This window comes from Manis javanica, chromosome 1 (assembly GCF_040802235.1).
Source record: "Manis javanica isolate MJ-LG chromosome 1, MJ_LKY, whole genome shotgun sequence".
NCBI lineage: Eukaryota > Metazoa > Chordata > Mammalia > Pholidota > Manidae > Manis > Manis javanica.
The window spans coordinates 224,452,130-224,470,489 of NC_133156.1; the positions used below are offsets into that span (position 1 = coordinate 224,452,130).

The following is an 18,360-nucleotide window of genomic DNA, read 5'->3' on the forward strand; positions in this document are numbered from 1 at the left end:
ATTATAACAATAGAAGATAATCCAGTATTTGCTGGCTTTGGAAGTGGAGAGAAGAACTCAGTTCTTTAAATTATTGTTTAATGTTATTGAGAATATTTCACATAAGGAAAGACATTATTTACAAATCCTATTTTGTGCCCAAATTTTTCTAAATTTTGTGTGAGTATTGTTTAGTATACACAATAGATATAAAGCTAGGAAAGGTTGATAAAAAAATGAACCTAATATAAGAAACAGAAAATGACTAGAAACCATGCAGACTCCTTGTGTGTCCTTCTTGGATCCTTCTGCGTAGAGGTAACTCCATCCCAAAAGTAACTAATCTCTTGATTATTGTAATGATCATTTCTTCATTACAACCACATATACACATTGACCTAAACAATGTCATGTTTATTTTCTCTTGTTTCTGAGCTTTATACAATGGTATTTTATTATACATAGTCTTCTGCAACTTAGTTTTTTCACTCAATATTGTTTCTAAGGTTCACACTTGTTATTTGCGTATTCTATTACTTCCACTGTTCTGAGTTACAATTTATCCATTTTCCTGCCGTGCACATTTTGATTGTTCCCTGGTTTTATTTTTTATAATTTATACAATATTGCTTTGAATATTCTTTTTAAATGTCTCTTGATCCAAGTGTTTGAATCTTTTTAGGGTCTTTTACCGAGATGTGGAATTGCTGGATCACAGGGTGTGTGCAAGTTAAAATTGTTTTCCAAGGTGGTTATGTCAATCCTCACTCCCAACAACAGTGTATCAGAGTTCCTATTGTTCTGTATTTTCAATGTTTCTTAATTTATAATGCTCTAGTAGTTTTAAATGGTTTCTTATTGTGATCCTAATTTTTACTTCTGGATCACAAATGAAATTGAGAATCTTTCATGTGTTTGTTAGCCATTCAGGTTTTCTATCTTGCATAAAGCCTGTTTGTATCTTCTACTAAAATTTTTATTGGGTTTTTTTTTCTTGCTGAGTTGCAGGATTCCTTATTTATTCTTAGGTGTTGGTAATTTATGTGGCTAATACCGTCACTTAGTTTGTGACCTTTCTTCATGGTGTGTTTTATTAAACATTGTTCATTTTAATTAAGGAAGTCACATTTTTTAGTCTTTCCTTTTACGAAAGTTTTATCTTTCACATTTATTTAATCAACATTCTGTTGGCTACTTGAGGGGACCCCTCTAGATCTCCCAAGTTTTCAGTATAGTTCATTTCTCTCCAATATTCTGTCCTGCAAACTCCAGCCACTCTGCTGTCCCCAAATTCATCCTCTTAACTCAGGGAGTCCTCGGGCTCCACATGGTTTCTTCACTGTCACCTGGAAAATCTCAAGGCAGTAAGCTGGGTCAGTTGTTTGTTTCCCATCTTGGAGGTGACTCCTTTGTTGCCTGATGCTCAGTGTCTTGAAAACTGTTTAATATATTCTGCCCAGTTTTTCTATTGTTTCAGCTGAAAGGCTAGATCTGGTCTCTACTACTACATCAAGGCCAGAAGCAGAAGTCTTTCCACATTTTGTTTGTTTATTCTTAGGTACTTTATATTTTTTATTGCTACCATTCTATCTTTTAAAATTTATGTTTCATAACTATTACACATAAAATGCAGTTCATTTTTTTGTCATAAATTTTGTTAACTTTATGTCCACCTATCTTGCTATATCTCTTATTAATCCTAATAATTTATCTGTAAATTCTTTTCAGTTTTCTATGTAGGCAATCATATCATTTACAAATAATGACAATTATGTTTCTTCTCTAATTCTTATACTATTACCTTACTGCACTAGCTAGATCCTCTGAAAAGTATTGAATAGAAGCAGTGATATTGGGTATCCTTGCTTTATTCCTGTTTTTAAAGAGACTATTTGACCATTAATGCTGTTTGCTATAGTTTTTTAGTAGATATCCTTTATCAGGTTTTTAAATTTTCCTTTTTTTCTTGGTTTGCTAAGTACTTTGTATCATGAATGGGTGTTAGGTTTTTATCAAATGATTCTTTCAGTGTTTCTTGAGATCGTAATTTTTTCCTTCCTTTAATCTGTTAACATGGTAGGTTTTGCTTGATTTTTCTGTTGTTAAACAAATGTTGTATTTGCATAATGGGAATAAACCCATTATGTTCATGATGTATTTATTTTTTTAGGCATTACAGGACTTTATTTACTATTTTGTTTGAGATTCTTCTATGTTCTTGAGTAAGATTAGCCTTGAAGTTTCCTTTCTTTTTTACTTTGCTTGTCTTCTTTTGGTGTTCAGATTATTCTGGACCCATGTAATGAATTGCAGAGTATGTATGCCCTTTTTCTACTCCCTGGAAAAGTTTTCATAAGATAGGAATGATCCTCGATTGAAAGTTTGATAGAACTTGGATTCTGTCATTTGGATCTGATATTTCCCTTGTGGGAATGTTTTAAAATATTTATTTCATTCCTTTAAGATTTAAGGGACCATTTAAGATTTCTGTTGTTTATACCCACACACACACACACACACACAGAAACACAATCATACTCTGTTAAAATGCCTGTTTTGAAAATACAAATTTGTTCCATCACAATTGCTATATTAAGGAATAGTTGGAGTGTGACATGACTTTCTGTTGCTTATGTACCAGTTTTGTCCTTAAGAAACACTGGGTGACACAGAAAACTACTCAGCTGAACTGAATCCCATAGGAAACACAAATACACAGGTACACATATACCTCTCAAACATCTAGGAAGCAGCTGAGTCAGTTCACCACATGCACTAGAGCCATGCCCATCAATATCTCGTGTTAACAACTTTCTGCCCAATTTCAAATAACTTCAGCAATTTGATAATAACCCACAGCTGCAACCCTTTCTTTCCATTGCTTAGTCCACACCCAGTGTATGTGGGATGGAGGTGGTCGAGTAAATGGAGAAAAGAATCTAAGAAGACTCAAGTTTTTGGTTTTGGTGACTGGAAAGATACTGACATAATTTACTGAAAATGGAGGAGAACAAGTTAGGAGAGAAGGTGATGAGTTCCCCTTCAGACATACGATGTTCTAACTGTCTGCAGAACACAGATGGGCATTTGATCTTCAGCTCTGGAGAGCAAAAGTCAGCAGAGGGCTCAGGGATAGAAATTGTGGTATATAGGTGTGATATTGAATGAGTTCACCCTGTCCTGGGAAACCAGAGATGCCTATGGACCATCAAAGGAAAAGACAGAAAAGGAATGGTCAGAGATGATGGAGAAGGCGACTTACCAGGTACTGTCTCCACGTGGCCATGATTTTCTGGGAGGGTGGTCACATACAAGTCAAGGAGGATAGTTTTGGAGAGGAGTGGTCAGCATTAAAGGCTACCAGTTGAGAGTTTCCTTGGTCTGGCATTTTCTCCCCTAATCCTCATAGCCATCCTGACAGTAGGTAACAGTGTACACGTTCTTTCCAAGTAGAAGCAGAGGCTCAGATTTGTTAAATAAGTTGATCACACATGTGGAAGATGAAAGCAGCAAATGAACTGCTATCTCCCTTTCTCTGATGCTGGAGTTCACCCTGCCAGGCCATGCTGTCCTCTCAATGGGGAGGCAGAGGCTGGTGAGGTCAAAGACAACTGTGGGCAGGGGGTGGGAGGGGAAGAGTAAAGCAGATTATTTGTTGAGGAGAGCTTAAAGGAACAGAGCAAGGCTGTTTAGAATGAGGGTGAAATGAACATTCACTTGTTCACTCAGCAGACATATTCATGTTGAACATTTATTTCTGGGCACAGAGGATAGAGTGGTAAAAGTTAAAGTCCCCACCTCGAGGAAGTTTACATTTCAGTGGGGATGTCAAGCAATAAAGAAGTCGGCTATTGCTAAGTACGTAATTGTCCGTGGAGGTAGGTGTCACTAGGCACAAGCAAGGCAGGTAGAGCTGAGTGCTGGGGGTGGAGGGAGGTGGTTGTGGATGAACAAGGAAGCAGAACAGGCCTCCGAGGAAGTGACGTTTTAGCAGCCATCTGACCTCATAAGGCCTTGAGGCCTTCATAGCAACTGAGTTGATGGGATCACGGTAGGACTGAGAGGGTCTTGAGCAAGTCAGGGTCATGATCTTCTGAATTTAAGTGAAGATGAAAAGTGGAGAGGAACAGGTAGATGCCTACCCTGCCAGCGAAGGGATTGGCCTTGGTTGCAAGGAGAGAACCTCTCCCTGTGAAACATGACAGGCTCTGAGTGAGGGTGGGTGTCAGAAGGAGGACATGGACATGTGGGGAGGCTCCATGGGCAAATGTGAACAAAGGAATAATGGGAATTCTGGTGGAATCGGGGCATGTAGGCAGAAACAGGCATGCTGGCATTTGGTGTCAGAGGGGGAGTGGTCCTGGTGATGCTGAAGTCTGAGCAGTGGCCACCCCTCCAGCCAGTGTCTGAAACCCTGTTTGTCTTTACAAGCCTTGGATTCAGGCCAACTTGGGTTCAGGACACTTCCACCACCAAATGACCTTCAGCAAGTTGATTAATCTCTCTAAGCCTGTTTCTCATCTGAAAATTAGAATAACAGCACTAACTTCATGGGGCTGCTATGAGGAAGAAATGGAGTAATATTCTTTGGCCAGCCCATGCCAGTCTCCTCAGATCCAACCCTTGACCCCCATGGGTGGCCCCCCACAGCTTTCTGCAGTGTAGCTCTGCTCCTCAAGACTGTGCTCCTGTGGAATACAGGTAACATAGAATCCTGCCTGCACTCCCCAGGTTTCCAAAGTGCAGCATAATGTGATAACATGGTAGCAAGTCTGCCCTGCCTTCTGTCTCCACACAGCGGTGATTTTCTAGCGTTAAGAGATTGCTTGTGTGTGTAGACCTGTGCACAGCAGGGGGTGAGCAGAGCTCCCACCAGCTCCTTCCTGAATCAGATGAGCAATGAAGAGAAGCTGAATCCAGCCTTTTCTCTGGTGCCCAGTGATCTGAAGGCTCACCCATGTCAGTGTCACAAGGGCCAGAGAATTCAGGCATTAGACCAGGTCACACTGGGCATACTCACTCTGAGGCCAGATTCCTTCTCCCACTACAGTGTTTGTAGAGGACACAAGATGCTTTAAGCTGTGAAGATCATGTCCTATCTAATTGTATATCTGAGCCCTCGCAGCCTTAGTGTGAGTCTCCCACCAGAGGTGTAAAGAAGTAGAAGGGGGCATAACCTTAGGCAGTGGGCTCAAGAGACCTGACCCCATGGAGGGGACAGAGCTGAGTTTGGGGAGAAATGCAGGGGACAAGTGTGTACCTCCTGGTTCCCCCTTTAGGTGACCAGGCTTCTCTAGGAGAAGGTTCTGTGGCATTAGGACCCCGAAGGGTTCCCCAGCACCTCTGCAGCCCCCAACCTACATGAGCCACATGGCTTACTGCCCTGGTCCACTCTAGAGTTTCCATTTTGTGCCTCTTGCAAAACAGAAGGAACCCACCTCCTACATGGCATTTCTGTTCTGAAGAAATGGAGAATCGGGTATGTGGCTGGGGGGACATAGCCTGGTTCAGTGACACCAGGCACCCTCCCCCTCCCTTCTCAAGGTCGGGGGTTCCCAGGAGGTAGGATGAGAGGCTGGCCACAGTCACATTTTACACAATAGAAGATAAATCCTTTAATTTGCTTTGAAAAATTAAACCTCAGGATCTTTCTTCCCCAGTTCTAGAAAACTGATTCCTGTGCTTTAGAAGATAAAGTTTCAGAAAAATATTTGCATAAAAATAACTTCTGTTCATAAAAATGATTGATTTTTAGTGTCCAGTTCCAGAAACAGTGTCATCAGTTTATCTGAACAAGGGGAATGCTTGAGAGACGCCTCTCATACCCTGCTCAGTCTTGTCATTCTGATGCTGTCCCCAGTCACTCCCTCTCGGGTCTGTGTCTCTCCTAACTGGACATCTCCAGCATGTCCGTCTGTCCCCACTCAGCCCGCTTTTATCAGCCTCTGTTGCAGATGCCCGCTGGGGCACCAGGAGGAACAGGAGGTCTGTGTCTGTCCTGTCAGATGAGCAGTTCGTTGGGCCAGGTATTCCCACAGGGAGTCTCCAGGCCAGGCTGGTAGGGGCTTCTTTTTTTCAGGAATAGTTGGTATTGGGATGCTTTCCAGGTCAAAAGTTTCCCAGGAGCTGGGTAGCCAGGGACACAGACCTATCTGAGATGGTCTGTGGTCAACAGGCAAGACATGACAGGTGGGGGTCCTAGAGCCCAGGCCAGTCCCTTCAGGAAATGTCACTGAAGACTCCACATCCCAGGGGAAAAGACACCATGTGTATACAGTGAAGCAGGGGTGCTGAAGGGCAGAGGAAAAGAAGGACTTCGAGCCCAGAAGATGCTGGCTCCTGTGGGTCCAGCTCCCACAAGTCCCAAATGTCAAGCCATGCTGTAGCTGGTCCTCCTGTAGAAAGGGAAAGCCAAAGAGAAGGTTGAGGTGGAGGGGATCTCTGTTCTGACTGAGAACCCTATGGAAATTTCAGTGTTTGTTCCTTGTCTTCTTAGCAACTTCTGCCCTTCACAACCCCTGTGAATAAAGCTACAACCGGTTCTCTAAGCCCCATCAAGCAATTTCCCATTCGCATGTCATTCTGAGTGTAACCCATGGTCTCCATGTCACTCAGCTGGAGTCTAAGGCCATCCACCCTGAGCAGTGAGGGACCGATAACGCCACTTCCTGCTTATCCTGTGTAGCCCTTTGTATGTACATGTGCTTGGATTTCTAATGTGTGAGCATCTGCAAAAACACGGATGCGTGCTTGCAAAAGTGTGCTGGGCCAGACGTGTTGACACTGCAGCACCTACTTGGTCTCAGACTCTACTTGGCTCTTGGGACACAAAAATGAATGAGATGCAGCCCCAGTCTTCAAGGTCCCTACAGTATACTCAGAAAGCCAGATAATGAGCAGACTGTCCCCATACAGTAAGATTGATGCTCTGGAAGGGGGAAGGACCAAGTTCAAGGAGCTGCTCAGTGAAGCTGTGTGGGCAAGAGTGGAAGATGACTCCTACGTTTCAGCTCCCAGGCTGGAGGAGGCACCATGGGGATGGGGACACAGGAGGAGGAGCCTATTGGGGGAAGGAGATGAGTTCCCTTTGGGGCTCATTGAGACTGACTGCCATGCTTGTGGGACATCAGGAGATGTCCAAATGAAAGCTGAACCTGTGGATCTGGAACTTGAAGGAAGTCCAGCAGGAAGGGGCAACTTTAGGCATCACTGGACATAGGAGGTGCTTGAGGTCAAGCAAGTAGACAAGGCACCTGAGGTTATGGAGAGCAAAAGGAACAAGGGTCAAAGAGGGAGCCCTCCCACACCGCCATCCACAGGTAAGCAAGGAAGACCAGCAGGGCTGACCATAGTAGTAGAAGAAAATCCAGGAAGAGATGGCATCACTGAAGCCAAGGAAAGAGTCTACAAAGGCAGCACTGGTCAGCAGTGTAAATCCCTCAGGGAGACCTGTGGACTGGCTAGCCAATCCCACCCCAGCACACAGGGTGCCCACCTCCGAAGGCTCAGCTGGCGGGAGGTGTCCTGACTTGGCACCTTCGGGGTGGGGCTGACCATGAGGATGCACAGACCGGTGAGGATCATGCAGGTGGGCACAGCACCGATGAGGACCTTGAGGGTCACTACCACCTGCTCGGCTTGCTTGCAGGCTCCTGCCTCATACCCTGCAAACCTAGAGAAACACCATCCCATGCATCCAGCTAAGATCCTACCACGCCCAGTTTTCTGACAGAGGGGTCTCAGACATCCCACCCCGACACTATCCGGAAACTTGGGTTCATTATCTGGCCAAATCAGCCTAACCATGGTGGAAGGGGGTGTTAAGAGAATGGGCTGGCCAGGGAGGAGTGCAAAGAGAACTGAGAATGTGGGGAGCTGGGGCTTAGAAGGGGCATGGCCCCCAAGAAAGGCCCCGTCAGTCATGTGCACAGGTCATTCCCCTGTGCTCTGTCTAGAGCAGAGCTCGGGCCTCCGACTCAGGGTGGTCCCTGGCTGGCCACGGGGGCTGGGGGTGGGGGACTCTGCCTCTTCTTCCCACCCTCTAGTCTTTCATGTCAAGAAGACATAGGAGGACTACAGCCCGGCTCTGGGACTCACTCCAGACTGAGAGTGGAGATGCCCAGGGCTCCTGCTCCTGAAAGCTTGGTGAAGAAGACATAGGAGGAGTAGAAGATGGTCTCCAGGCCTGGGCCATGCTGGTGATGCAGCTGGAACTCATCTACCACATCTGGAAGCATGGACCTGGTGGGGGGGCGGGGCTGCAGAATTATCCCTTTTATTCCCTGACAGCCACCAGCTCCCTGAGCTCTCTGGGGACAGAGACCAAGTCAGAGTCTTCCCTGGGTCCGTGCTGCCCAGGGCCAGGAAGTATGTGTGCCTGTATTCCCCCTACATGGCTGCCCACCATTCCTGCCACCTGTTCTTTTAGGAGGGCTCCAAGGATGGAGTTGATGGAGGCACAGGCTGGGCATGGGGTACGTAGGACAACAGATAGATGTGAAAGACGGTATGCCCATTAGGAGGGACGTGAGGCTCCCACACCCCCTGCCCCTCACCGCTCCTACCAGGGCAGCAGCAAGGACACAGCAATGCTCATGCCAGATACAAAGGCCACAACATATGCCACAGGTGCTGTGGGCACAACAGCCAACAGGATCACGAAAGGCACCATCACCTGGGGAGGCAGACACACGAGCTGACCCCTCCTCCTGCACCCGCAGCCTAACTTGCTCTTTCCTTCCCACACCCACCCACGCCCTCCATGCCTGCTGAGCCCCGAACATACAGGCAAATACAGATCCAGCCCAGCCAACCCCAGGAGGCTCAAGCTCCAAGGGCACCTCCTGCCCCCCCACCCTCTGCCCACAGCCACCCCAGACCTTGTTCCTGCCTCACTCACAAAGATCCCAAAAGCTGATGTCCTCTTCCCAAATCGATGCAGGACCCACTCCCACAGCGGAGTGCTCAGCACAGCAGAGACCTGTGAGCAGACAGAGTGATCACAGCCCGGGCTCCAGGCTCCCAAAGCTCTGGCTTTTAAGTGGGATGCTTAACCTTGGCCCTTGGTTGGAACCAGGGGCTATGAACTTTAGGACCCAGGCCCCATTGGTCTACTGGAAAACAGATAACTAAGACCAAAGCAGAGTCCAGAATGGTGGTCACCAGAATTCTGGGCACATATCAGGTCAAGGACCACACCTGTCCCCAGCTCAGGCCCCTGAGTGACCTTGCCTCTGCCGCCCCAGGCCCCCTCACCAGGATGGTAAGCACCAGGCTCTGGACATGATCGTGTAGTCGGGAGGCATGTGTACAGAACAGGACCAGGTAGCTCTGCTCCACCTAGGAGGCCGACAGAAGTGGGTGTGCACAGGGAACGGCAGGAACTAGGGAGTTAATGGCACAGCCTGGGGTGCAAGGCTGGCCTTGGCTTTGGGTCCTTCAACTCTGGTTGTTCTCACCATCACGCAGCCGCCCCCCTCCCCCACAGAGGGTGCTTATCCCTGTCACAGGTATAAACACCGTTCCCAGTCCACCCTCCCCCTGGCACAGCTGAGATCCGGTGGACCTTCCCGTCCAGACACTCTCCTTCCTAGCGTCTGGGCCCTGACCCTCCCCAGGCCCACAAGCTCTATCCAGGTCTCTCTCCTCCCAGCCTCTCCGGGCTGGCTGTGTGTTGGTCATGGCTTCTCCCTACGAACGCCTAACTGGTTGGTGGGGCCTTGAGATTGAACCTGAACCTACACAGGGTCCACATGCCTAGAGCCAATGCAGTGGGGATCGGCTGCCAGAGGTACCTGAATGGCTGCTGAGATGAAAAGGAAGGAGATCACCAACTTTAGGTAGGGTGGGTGCCGGGCAGTGAGGCTCAGCCCAGCCAGGAAGCTCAGGCCCTGGCCTGAGACTGGGGTGGAGGGGTCTACAAAACAGGAAAGTGACACTTTGACTTAGCAGAGTTCAAAAGCAACATCCATGCCCAAAAAGAGCCCTGTCCCCAGCTTCTGCTTCCCACACTCTGACTGTACCCCGTACCTGGTCGCTCCTTCACCCCCAGGCGGAGCAAACAGCTACACGCGGGGTAAGTCACAGCAACCACAGCGGCTGCAATGGAGTAGAGGCGAGTCTGTGGGACAGGACAGACCTGAGGTGGGATGGTGTCTGCAACCCATGGAGGCGCGGACACCAGGTCTGGGACAGGAATGTCTCCCAGTGGGAGCGGAGGGACCCTCAGGCCAGGCCCGAGGATGCTGGCTGTCCCTCCTCCAATTACCCAACCAGGAGAGGGAGATCAAGGACCCACAGGGGACCTCCTGCTGGCCCTGTGCCTCTCGCATGGACAGGAGGGCAGCCATGCCCCCAGGGGCTGAGTCCTTCCGCTCTCTGTCTCCTTTTTAAAGCAGATATTCACTGCTGCAGACTTCTGCATGCTAGATCCTGAGGTTTACAGTGATGAATATGTAGCCCCTGTCCATCCATAATAAGGAGTCTAAAACACGGACAGAATTTGGTAAAAGACTGGAGCAGAGGGTTGGGGGAAAGGGAGGAGTAAAAGGCGACTCCTAGGGTTCGGAGGTAGTGGTGTCATTTGCTTAAGGGAAAGGGAAAAACCGAAGATGAACTTGATGGATAAAATAGATGTGTAGTCCCATACTGGCTGAAGAGGGTCCTGCTTTGAGAGGAGTGGACGGGGTGCGGTCCCGGGGTCTCCCTTCCCCTTTCATCCCGGGGCTGGAGTGGGACGGGTCCCCAGGCGGGGCCTCACCAGGAGCCCTACGAGGCCCGCGCGCCCTGCGGCTGGCTGCTCCCTCCCCGCGCCACGCGGCCTGCCGATCTGCGTCTAGAAGGCGCCGGGCGGAGAAGCAGGGGTGGCGGGAGGGCGGGGCGTCCCGTTCAGTGGGAGGAGCAGGGACTGAACGAGGGGCGCGGCGCGGTGCGCAGAGCTGAGCCCCAAACGGCGCGAGGAGACCCGGGGAGGCGCGGCGCCAGAGGAAAGGGGCGCCCGGGCAGAGGGGCCCCGACGGGGCCGTGAGTGCTCACCGCGTCGGGGGACACGGCGACCGGCCCGGGCAGCGCGGCGTCCTCGCACCTGTGGGCCCCGTGGGCGCCGGACACGATGAGCCCGTGGACCGCGGCTCCCACCAGCGTCCCCGCCATCTCCATGGTCATTCCTGGGAAGAAGGGGCTCCCGGTGACCTCGCGGCCCGCCGGGGTCGCAGGGCCGCGCCGCAGCCCCACCCGCCGCACTCACGGTAGGCGGTGGCCGAGTCCCGCTCCCTCGGGCTGGCGGTCAGGAGCATGGTGAGCGCTGCGTAAGGCACCTGGAAGAACTGGGGCGCCGGCGGAGCTGAGGATGGCCGCCTGGACTTCCCGAGGCTGGGGTTCCCACAGGCCCAGGTCCCGGGCTGAGGGGCAGGAGGGGCGCCCCTCCTGGAACCTCAGCTGCCAGAGGAGCTACTGGTCATTTCCAGGCACTGGCGAGCAGGTGCAGGCAGTGGGTCCCTCACAGTCACCTACAGCTGCCACACACGCTTCAGAGTGGCCAGCAGCCGGCAATGGGGTTCTGGGAGGACACGCCCTAGAAGGTGGGCCGCCTGCTTACCGTGGCCAGGCCCTGGAACAGGCAGTAGAAAGTCGCGTACCAGAGGCCCCGCAGGCTGGTGAAGGGCGGTAGGAACCACAGGAAGAAGTAGGCCAAGGCGATGAAGGGCGTGCAGCCCAGCACCCTATGGAAACACAGCTAAGGCAGAGTGCCAGCAGCACCAGGACATGGGGGTGACAAACGGCAGGCCTGAGCAACCTGGCCCTTCTGGGCATAAGCCCCCTGGCCCTGGAGAAGCCCTGGGCTGGGGCTGTCAGGGTGGGAGCCATGGGGGGAGAGGTAGCTTATGAGAGGTGGAGGGAGCCTGGATGGGGGCCATTCACTCAGGCCCCGGCCAGTGTACCAGGGTGCTTGGTGGTGCCAGGCCCTATATCCAGGCCCCTGGAGCACAAGCAAGTCTCAGCTCCTCTGTGAGGTCTTCCAAGGCATACAGCCCACCCTGACCACTCCTAGACCCCCAGACGGGGCCTGGACGTCTTGGAGGCTCGCTCCAGCCCTGTACTACCCAGTGAGTGGGAGTCCCAGGAATGTCTTTAAACTCCTGCATGACTCAGTCTGACCCAGTTCCATCCTGTAACCTGCTGTCTAGTCTTGTCCTCTAACCATCCACAGGGGTTTCGACTAAGGAGCAGCACTGCGACAAGCACAGTGACCTCAGGCCAGGAGTGGGGGCCAAGAGCCTAAGGACCATGGGGCTGCTCACCAGGGCATGAGTCGTCCAGACCTTGCCCTCCTGCTTCGGTTGATGAGGAACCCAGCAACAGGGTCGGCAGCTGCCCCAGACACTTTCCCTCCAAACAGGACAAATGACACCTGGGCAGCAGGGATCTGAAGGAGACAGAGGAGGGGACAGCCAGGGCCTGGCGGTCAGAGAGGGTGTGGCACCTGCTCATCCACCAGGAAGATTTGGGAACCCGGCTGGGACCAGGGCCACAGTGTAAAGTGCTATTCAGTCTCTTCCCCAGGACAGGAATCCAGAAGGATCTAGGGACACATCTGCACTAGTGAAGAAAGGGACGGGAGGGAGTGCACATTGTGCACTGTCACAGTCCCATCACTGCTCATGCCCAGTCACTTGTGGGGAAGACCTGAGGGACCCTCATCTGGGCTGGCTCAGGGCAGAAGGGGGCAGCAAGGCTGACAGCCAGAGGTAGACTTTGTTTCACAATGAAAATATTTTACTGATTACATAAATGATACACTCATGATTAAAACATTCAAACTGTACAGAAAAATACTGAGCAAAGCTTATCTGAAATGCCACCATCCTGAAACAACTGCCAGCAGCATTTTGATAATCATCCTTTATACATTTCTTTATGTGCATTTGTAATTTATAATTTTATATAAAGGGGATCATATCAGTGTCATTAAAAAAAATCATGAAAACCCTATCAAAAAATTTGTTTTGCTTACCCTCTGTCCTCTAGCATTCCCTCCATTAGCCAACATTAACAGCCTGGTATATATCCTCCTGTAATTTATTTTCTCTCTACTCATATTTTAATCATGTATGTGTTAAATACATATATAGTCCCATGCACCCACATATATGGGGCATGTCTTTGTTTTGCTAAAATAGGATCATTTTGTACACTAAAACTAACTTTTCTCACTTGTCTGCATCATGAAGATCCCTCTGAGTGAACCCATTCTTTTGAATAACTTTTCTATGGAATAACAGTAGTCCATGTGAGTATAGCACAACTTCTTATCCAATTGATTCTGTACTGTTGGACATTGACGCTGTTTCCCATTTTCCCACTGCAAACAGCTTGCAGTAAACTTCCTTGAGAAAGTTCTCTCAGTCGCAGGCTTGGGTCAGAAGTGCCAGGTGGGGGAGGCTGTGGTAGAAACACCAGACACCAAGGAAGGAAGATGGAAACAGGGGGCTCTGGGCTGCTGCCCACACTCACCTGTGCCACATCAAGCAGGAAGAGTTGCAGGTAAAAGGCTGTGGCGCTGGAGGCCACCTGGTTGGGGACGCCGCCAATGCCATAGCACAGCTTTGTACAAAATGAGAGGCGACCCGGTCTGCTGTCCTGGGTGAGACACAGGAGCTAAGCCCTCAGCCCCAGACACACCAAAGCTCTCCACACCCGCTGACTTCTAGTAGCATCCTGATGTCTCTAGGTCTTGAAGGCTTTCCCAGCAACTCCTCAGTCCTAAACTGTCTCCATCATATTAAAAGGAAGTGAAACAAACAAAAAAATCCTAAACCATGACCTCTACACATTTCCAGGGGCATATTCTTCCTTATAGTTCCCCCTGAGAGCTTCTTGCTGCATTGCTTTATTTTGAATCCGCAAGCTGGAGTAAAGTGGGGCTCAGGCGACCCCCAACTTTGCCACCAACTCCCTGTGTGCCCTTGAGTAAATCACTTTCTCTAAGCCCCATCTGTCAAATGGAATATTCCTGCCAACTTCAAGGGTTGTTTTGATGAACAAATGAGGTAGTGGCACTAGGGGCTGATAGTTCAGCGTTCAGGACCTTTGCAAGTGGTTGTTGAACGGCTGGAGGCCTGGAATCAGCCTTGGTGAGAGTATTTACATGACAGAAATCAGCAAGCACTACAGACAAAAGCTTTTTTTCTTCTTCTTTCCCAGAGACACTGTTAACCAGCCCACCACTGAAATGAAGTCATGTTTATGACCCTGAATGTGTATGTGTATGTATGCATGTGTGTGTGTATGTATGTATATATATCTCACAAGCCTTAAGTATCCAGCAAACTCCAGACTCCGATATTCAACTGCCTACTCCAGCTTCACATGGTTGCCTAACAGGCATCTCAGCTTAGCATGGTCAAAACACAGCTCCTGATTTCCATCTCACTGTATATCAACTCCTAACCCTGTTGTCCCTCACTGCGTTAAAGGGCCCCAGTGTTCACTCAGCAGCCCAGCCCACAAACCTAGTCATCCTTGATTCGTCTTTCCCAATTCCCCTGTTCATCTATCAGTGAAAGCCTCCTAAGTGGCTTCCCCGCTTCTGCTCTTGTTCCCTACTATCCACTCTCCATCCAGCAGCCAAAGTGATCTTTTCATAGCATAAGTCACATTGGGTCTTGTCTCTAAAACCCTCCAAAAGCTTACCATAGGTTTGAATAAAACTCCAAGGCATTCCCGTACAGCCTATAGGAGCTCACCCAGTCAATGTCCACTCCTTTCCCACCTCAATTCAGATAGCTCTCCTTAATCATGGGAGCCTCTTTGCTATTCCTCAAAATGACCCTGCCTATTGCTGCCTCAGGTCCTTTGCATTTTCTGTTCTATCTGGAAGGCTCTTCCTCCAGGTCTCTGCAGGGTTGACTCCTTACCATTCAGGTACCTAAATACCAGCTCCTTAGAGAGCCCTTCGCAGACCACCCAAGTCACTCTCTTAATTGTGCTTACTACCTGATGTATTGTTATTTATTTCCTGCCTCTTCCCACCAGATATAAACTCTGAGAGCATGAACTATAACTTTTAACTTTTATTCACCATCATATACCCAAAATCTACAACAATGCTTGACCTATGGTAGATACTACATATATTATTTGTTGAAGGAATAAGTACCATGAAGATGTGTAAAGGGCTATTCAAGTGCTAAGGAATCCTTTTTCATCCTTTGGGGAGTGGAAAGGGGTAGTGGAAAGGGTTGTGGCTTCACCCATTTTGATATCTTGCAGGACACCCAAATGGGTTCTCTTGAAAGGAAGGTCTTCCTAGATAAGGGTTTATCATATCCTTTGCACACTCTTCCTACTCACAGAAGAAAACAACACATGAGGCAGGATGTGTGCTCTCCTTTTCTGACATTTTTGTGAACATTATTTCAACTTCCAGAAAACCTTAGCAACATGCAGAATCGAACAAGATAGTCCCCCTACCCACCCACAATATTACGACATGCCTGACAAGTTTCTGGCACATAGAAGGCACTTGAAAGACAAAAACAGAAATTCCAGCTGAAACCAGGTGATCACATTGGAATTTGGAGGATGACAGTTTTACCTACTTAAATCATAAGCCTTTCACAGATGACCAAGTACAAGTTTTGGAGTTAGACAGACTTGGGTTCAAATTCTGTGTCAGCCCTTTCTAGCAGTGTGACTCAGGGCAAGGCACTTAAGTGGCTGAGCTTCAGTTTCCTCAAATGTAAAACAGGGTAAAAATACATCTCAGAGAGTTTTGAGAATTAAATGCTGGCACTTCATTGGCAATGAATTTCACACTTGTCATTATTCTCACCCTGAATTTCTAAATTTCTCTGGCAAATGAGAGTCCCCAGAGGACCTCCTCATCTCACTTTCTTGGGGGCCGCGACCCTTGGCTCTGAGGTGCCTGAATGGACGCACTGGGACAACACAGGGGCCGAGGTGGTGGTGCAGGGAAGCCACAGACATGCGTTGGGCATGGAGAAGCGATGGATTGTTTTTGCCTTCCGCATACAGCTCAGAGGTCCTAACTTCCAACACTGCCTCCCTCGCCGGCATGCGCCCCAGTCCCATCCACGCAGGGGATGCGGAGGCCCCGAGGACGCCCTGGGTCCCCAGCTGCCCGCACTCCGGATCCTGGGTACCAGGGAGGTTCCAGGGAGGTCATCTCCTGCGGGTCTCCGGAAGGGAGCGCGGTGCCTGGGTGGCACCAGGGTTTGCGATGGTGGTGAAAGGGAGGCAGCCTCCTCACGCCCAACGGAAAGCCCTTCCTGCCGGGCAGCGGGCCCCGGGGGAGACCTGGAGTGCGGTGGATGGGCGCCCTAGGCTGGGCCCCGGGGCCCCGCGGCCGGCCCTGGCCTGCCCGGCTGAAGGAGCCCAGCACGTGCAGGGCTGTTCCCCGTCCTCTTCTCTTCGGGGCTCCCGAAGAGCCCCAGCCTCTGGCTCTCAACGGCCAAACCGTTCAAAAGCCTGAAGGCTGGGGCGCCGCCCCCGCACGGCCGCCCTGGCTGGTCAAAGGGCCGCGGCCAGACGCAGCCAAGACCCCCGGGGCCCCTCTGGCCTCCGGGCGGCCCGCGCCCCTCCCGCCCGCCTTGCTCCGCCGCGGCCCTCCTGCGGCCCCCCGCTTTGCGCTCACCGAGCCGGGCTCCGACGTGGGCGCTTCGGGCTGGCGCGGCGGCGCCTCAGCCGCAGGGGCCGGTGTCCCTCCGGGAGGCTCCCCCATGGCGCCCAGCAGTCCGACGGCGGCCGGGGCCCTGCGGCGTTATCGCCCTGCCGGCGCCCGGCTGCCCGCGGGGAGGGCGGCTCTGGGCCGAGGGGGCGCGGCGCGGGGCGGGCTGGCCGGGGCGCCCGGGTTCTGGCCCCGCGCGGGAAAGCGGGAGGCCACGAAGGGAAAATGCCAAGGGACCAAATCGGCTGCGGGGGAAGGGCTGGTAAGCCCCCGGGGCGCTTTTTCTTGCGGCGTTTCCCTGAGGGAGCGCCAGTGGCGGTCGCCCGAAACCCTCCTGCTAAACACTCCTGGGTAAAATTTGGCAAAAATTTGAAAAACGAAGCAATAGAATTGATTTCTTTAGACTAGATTGTGGCCGAATAGGTTTACAAACTAATAAATTTGATGTCGAATGCCCAGAACACACTTTCCATGGTTTCCAGATGTTGAGAGTGGCCTTAAGTTCTGGCTGGTGAATGACAGCAGAGTGGTGTATGACAATTTCCCGGAAAGGTCCTTAAAAGGGAAGGGTCACATCGTATACAAAAATTAACTGAAAATACATCATAGACCCAAGTCGAATGGCTGAAACTATAAAAGTCTTCAAAGAAATCAGGACTAGATCTTCATTATCTTGGGTTAGACAATTGTTTCTTAGGGCATCACAAGCGTAAGTTGGACTGTACCTAAATGAAAACTTTGCTGTAAATCATCCCACAAGTGAAGGGCTCACAGAATAGGATAAATCTTTGCAAACCATTAGGGCTAATATTGGAATATACAGAGAATACTTACAAACTTAACAATACTAAAAGGACAAATAACTCGACTGAAAAATGGGCAAAAGATTTCAATAGCTGTTTCTCCAAAGATAGACAAATGGGCAATAAGCACGTGAAAAGATACTCGTGCCATTACAAACCACACGATAACCATTCCATCAGAATGGCTATAATTAAGCAGACAATAACCAGCGCTGGGAAGATGTGGAGAAATCATATATTGCTGGAGGTCAAGTAAAATGGTGCAGGCACTTTGGAAGACTTTGGCAGTTCCTCAAAACTTAAACATGGAATTAGCATATGACCCAGCAATTCCACCCCTTAAATATATACCCTAAAGAAATGAAACCATATTCAAACAAAAACCTGAAGACAAGTGTTTGAAGCAACGTTTATACTAGCTAAAAACTGGAAACAACCCAAATGCTGACTGATAAAAACCTGGTAGTTATATTCATACAACGAACTTTTGACAATAAAAAGAACATTGATGAACCTTGAAAAACAATTAAGTGAAGACACCAGGCACAAAAGACCACCTGTTGTACGATTCCATTTATATGAAATGTCCAGAATGTATGAAATAAAACAATGTATATTTGAGGGTGGAGAAATGCCTGGGGTTTCTTTTAGAGGGGATGAAAATGTTCTAAAATTAGATTATGCTGATGGTTGCACAATCCTGTGAATATACTAAAAACTGAATTGCACTCTTTAAATGGGTGAGTTGCAAGTTATGTCAATTACATCTCAATAAAGCTGTTTTGAAAAAGGGAAAGGTATGCTGCTTCCTACTGGATGAAATGCAAACATGACTGGTGGTACTACAGCTATTAGAGACCCTAGTTAATGCATGCTGAGTGGCATATTAAC

The 18,360-nt window shown here is 49.6% G+C and overlaps 1 protein-coding gene across 2 annotated transcripts; it reads right to left on the reverse strand.

The window, feature by feature from the left end:
* Positions 1 to 5: 5 nt before the first annotated feature.
* MFSD2B (MFSD2 lysolipid transporter B, sphingolipid) lies at positions 6 to 16,863 on the reverse strand. Of its 2 annotated transcripts, XM_073215944.1 has the most exons (15): positions 16,634 to 16,863; positions 13,492 to 13,617; positions 12,279 to 12,403; positions 11,576 to 11,699; positions 11,225 to 11,303; positions 11,014 to 11,144; positions 10,009 to 10,099; positions 9,774 to 9,895; positions 9,235 to 9,318; positions 8,879 to 8,959; positions 8,544 to 8,653; positions 8,077 to 8,220; positions 7,475 to 7,651; positions 7,134 to 7,232; positions 6 to 6,374 (listed from the first exon to the last, which is right to left on the reverse strand). In XM_073215944.1, exons 1-15 carry the CDS (start codon positions 16,718 to 16,720, stop codon positions 6,350 to 6,352), a joined length of 1,605 nt encoding a protein of 534 aa, XP_073072045.1. In that variant the 5' UTR covers positions 16,721 to 16,863; the 3' UTR covers positions 6 to 6,349. The 2 variants fall into 2 exon arrangements, with proteins under 2 accessions (XP_073072045.1, XP_073072046.1); XM_073215945.1 differs by lacking the exon at positions 7,134 to 7,232.
* Between the last annotated feature and the right edge of the window lie 1,497 nt (positions 16,864 to 18,360).

What these genes read in the sequence shown, in the direction of transcription:
- MFSD2B (XM_073215944.1), bottom strand. Translation starts at nt 16,720, where the DNA reads ATGGGGGAGCCTCCCGGAGGGACACCGGCCCCTGCGGCTGAGGCGCCG. An exon ending in GCCTGGTGCTTACCATCCTG is followed by an intron (nt 8,960 to 9,234) that starts GTGAGGGGGCCT and finishes GTCTGCTCACAG; the next exon opens with GTCTCTGCTGTGCTGAGCAC. An exon ending in CATCAGCTTTTGGGATCTTT is followed by an intron (nt 8,654 to 8,878) that starts GTGAGTGAGGCA and finishes CTGCCTCCCCAG; the next exon opens with GTGATGGTGCCTTTCGTGAT.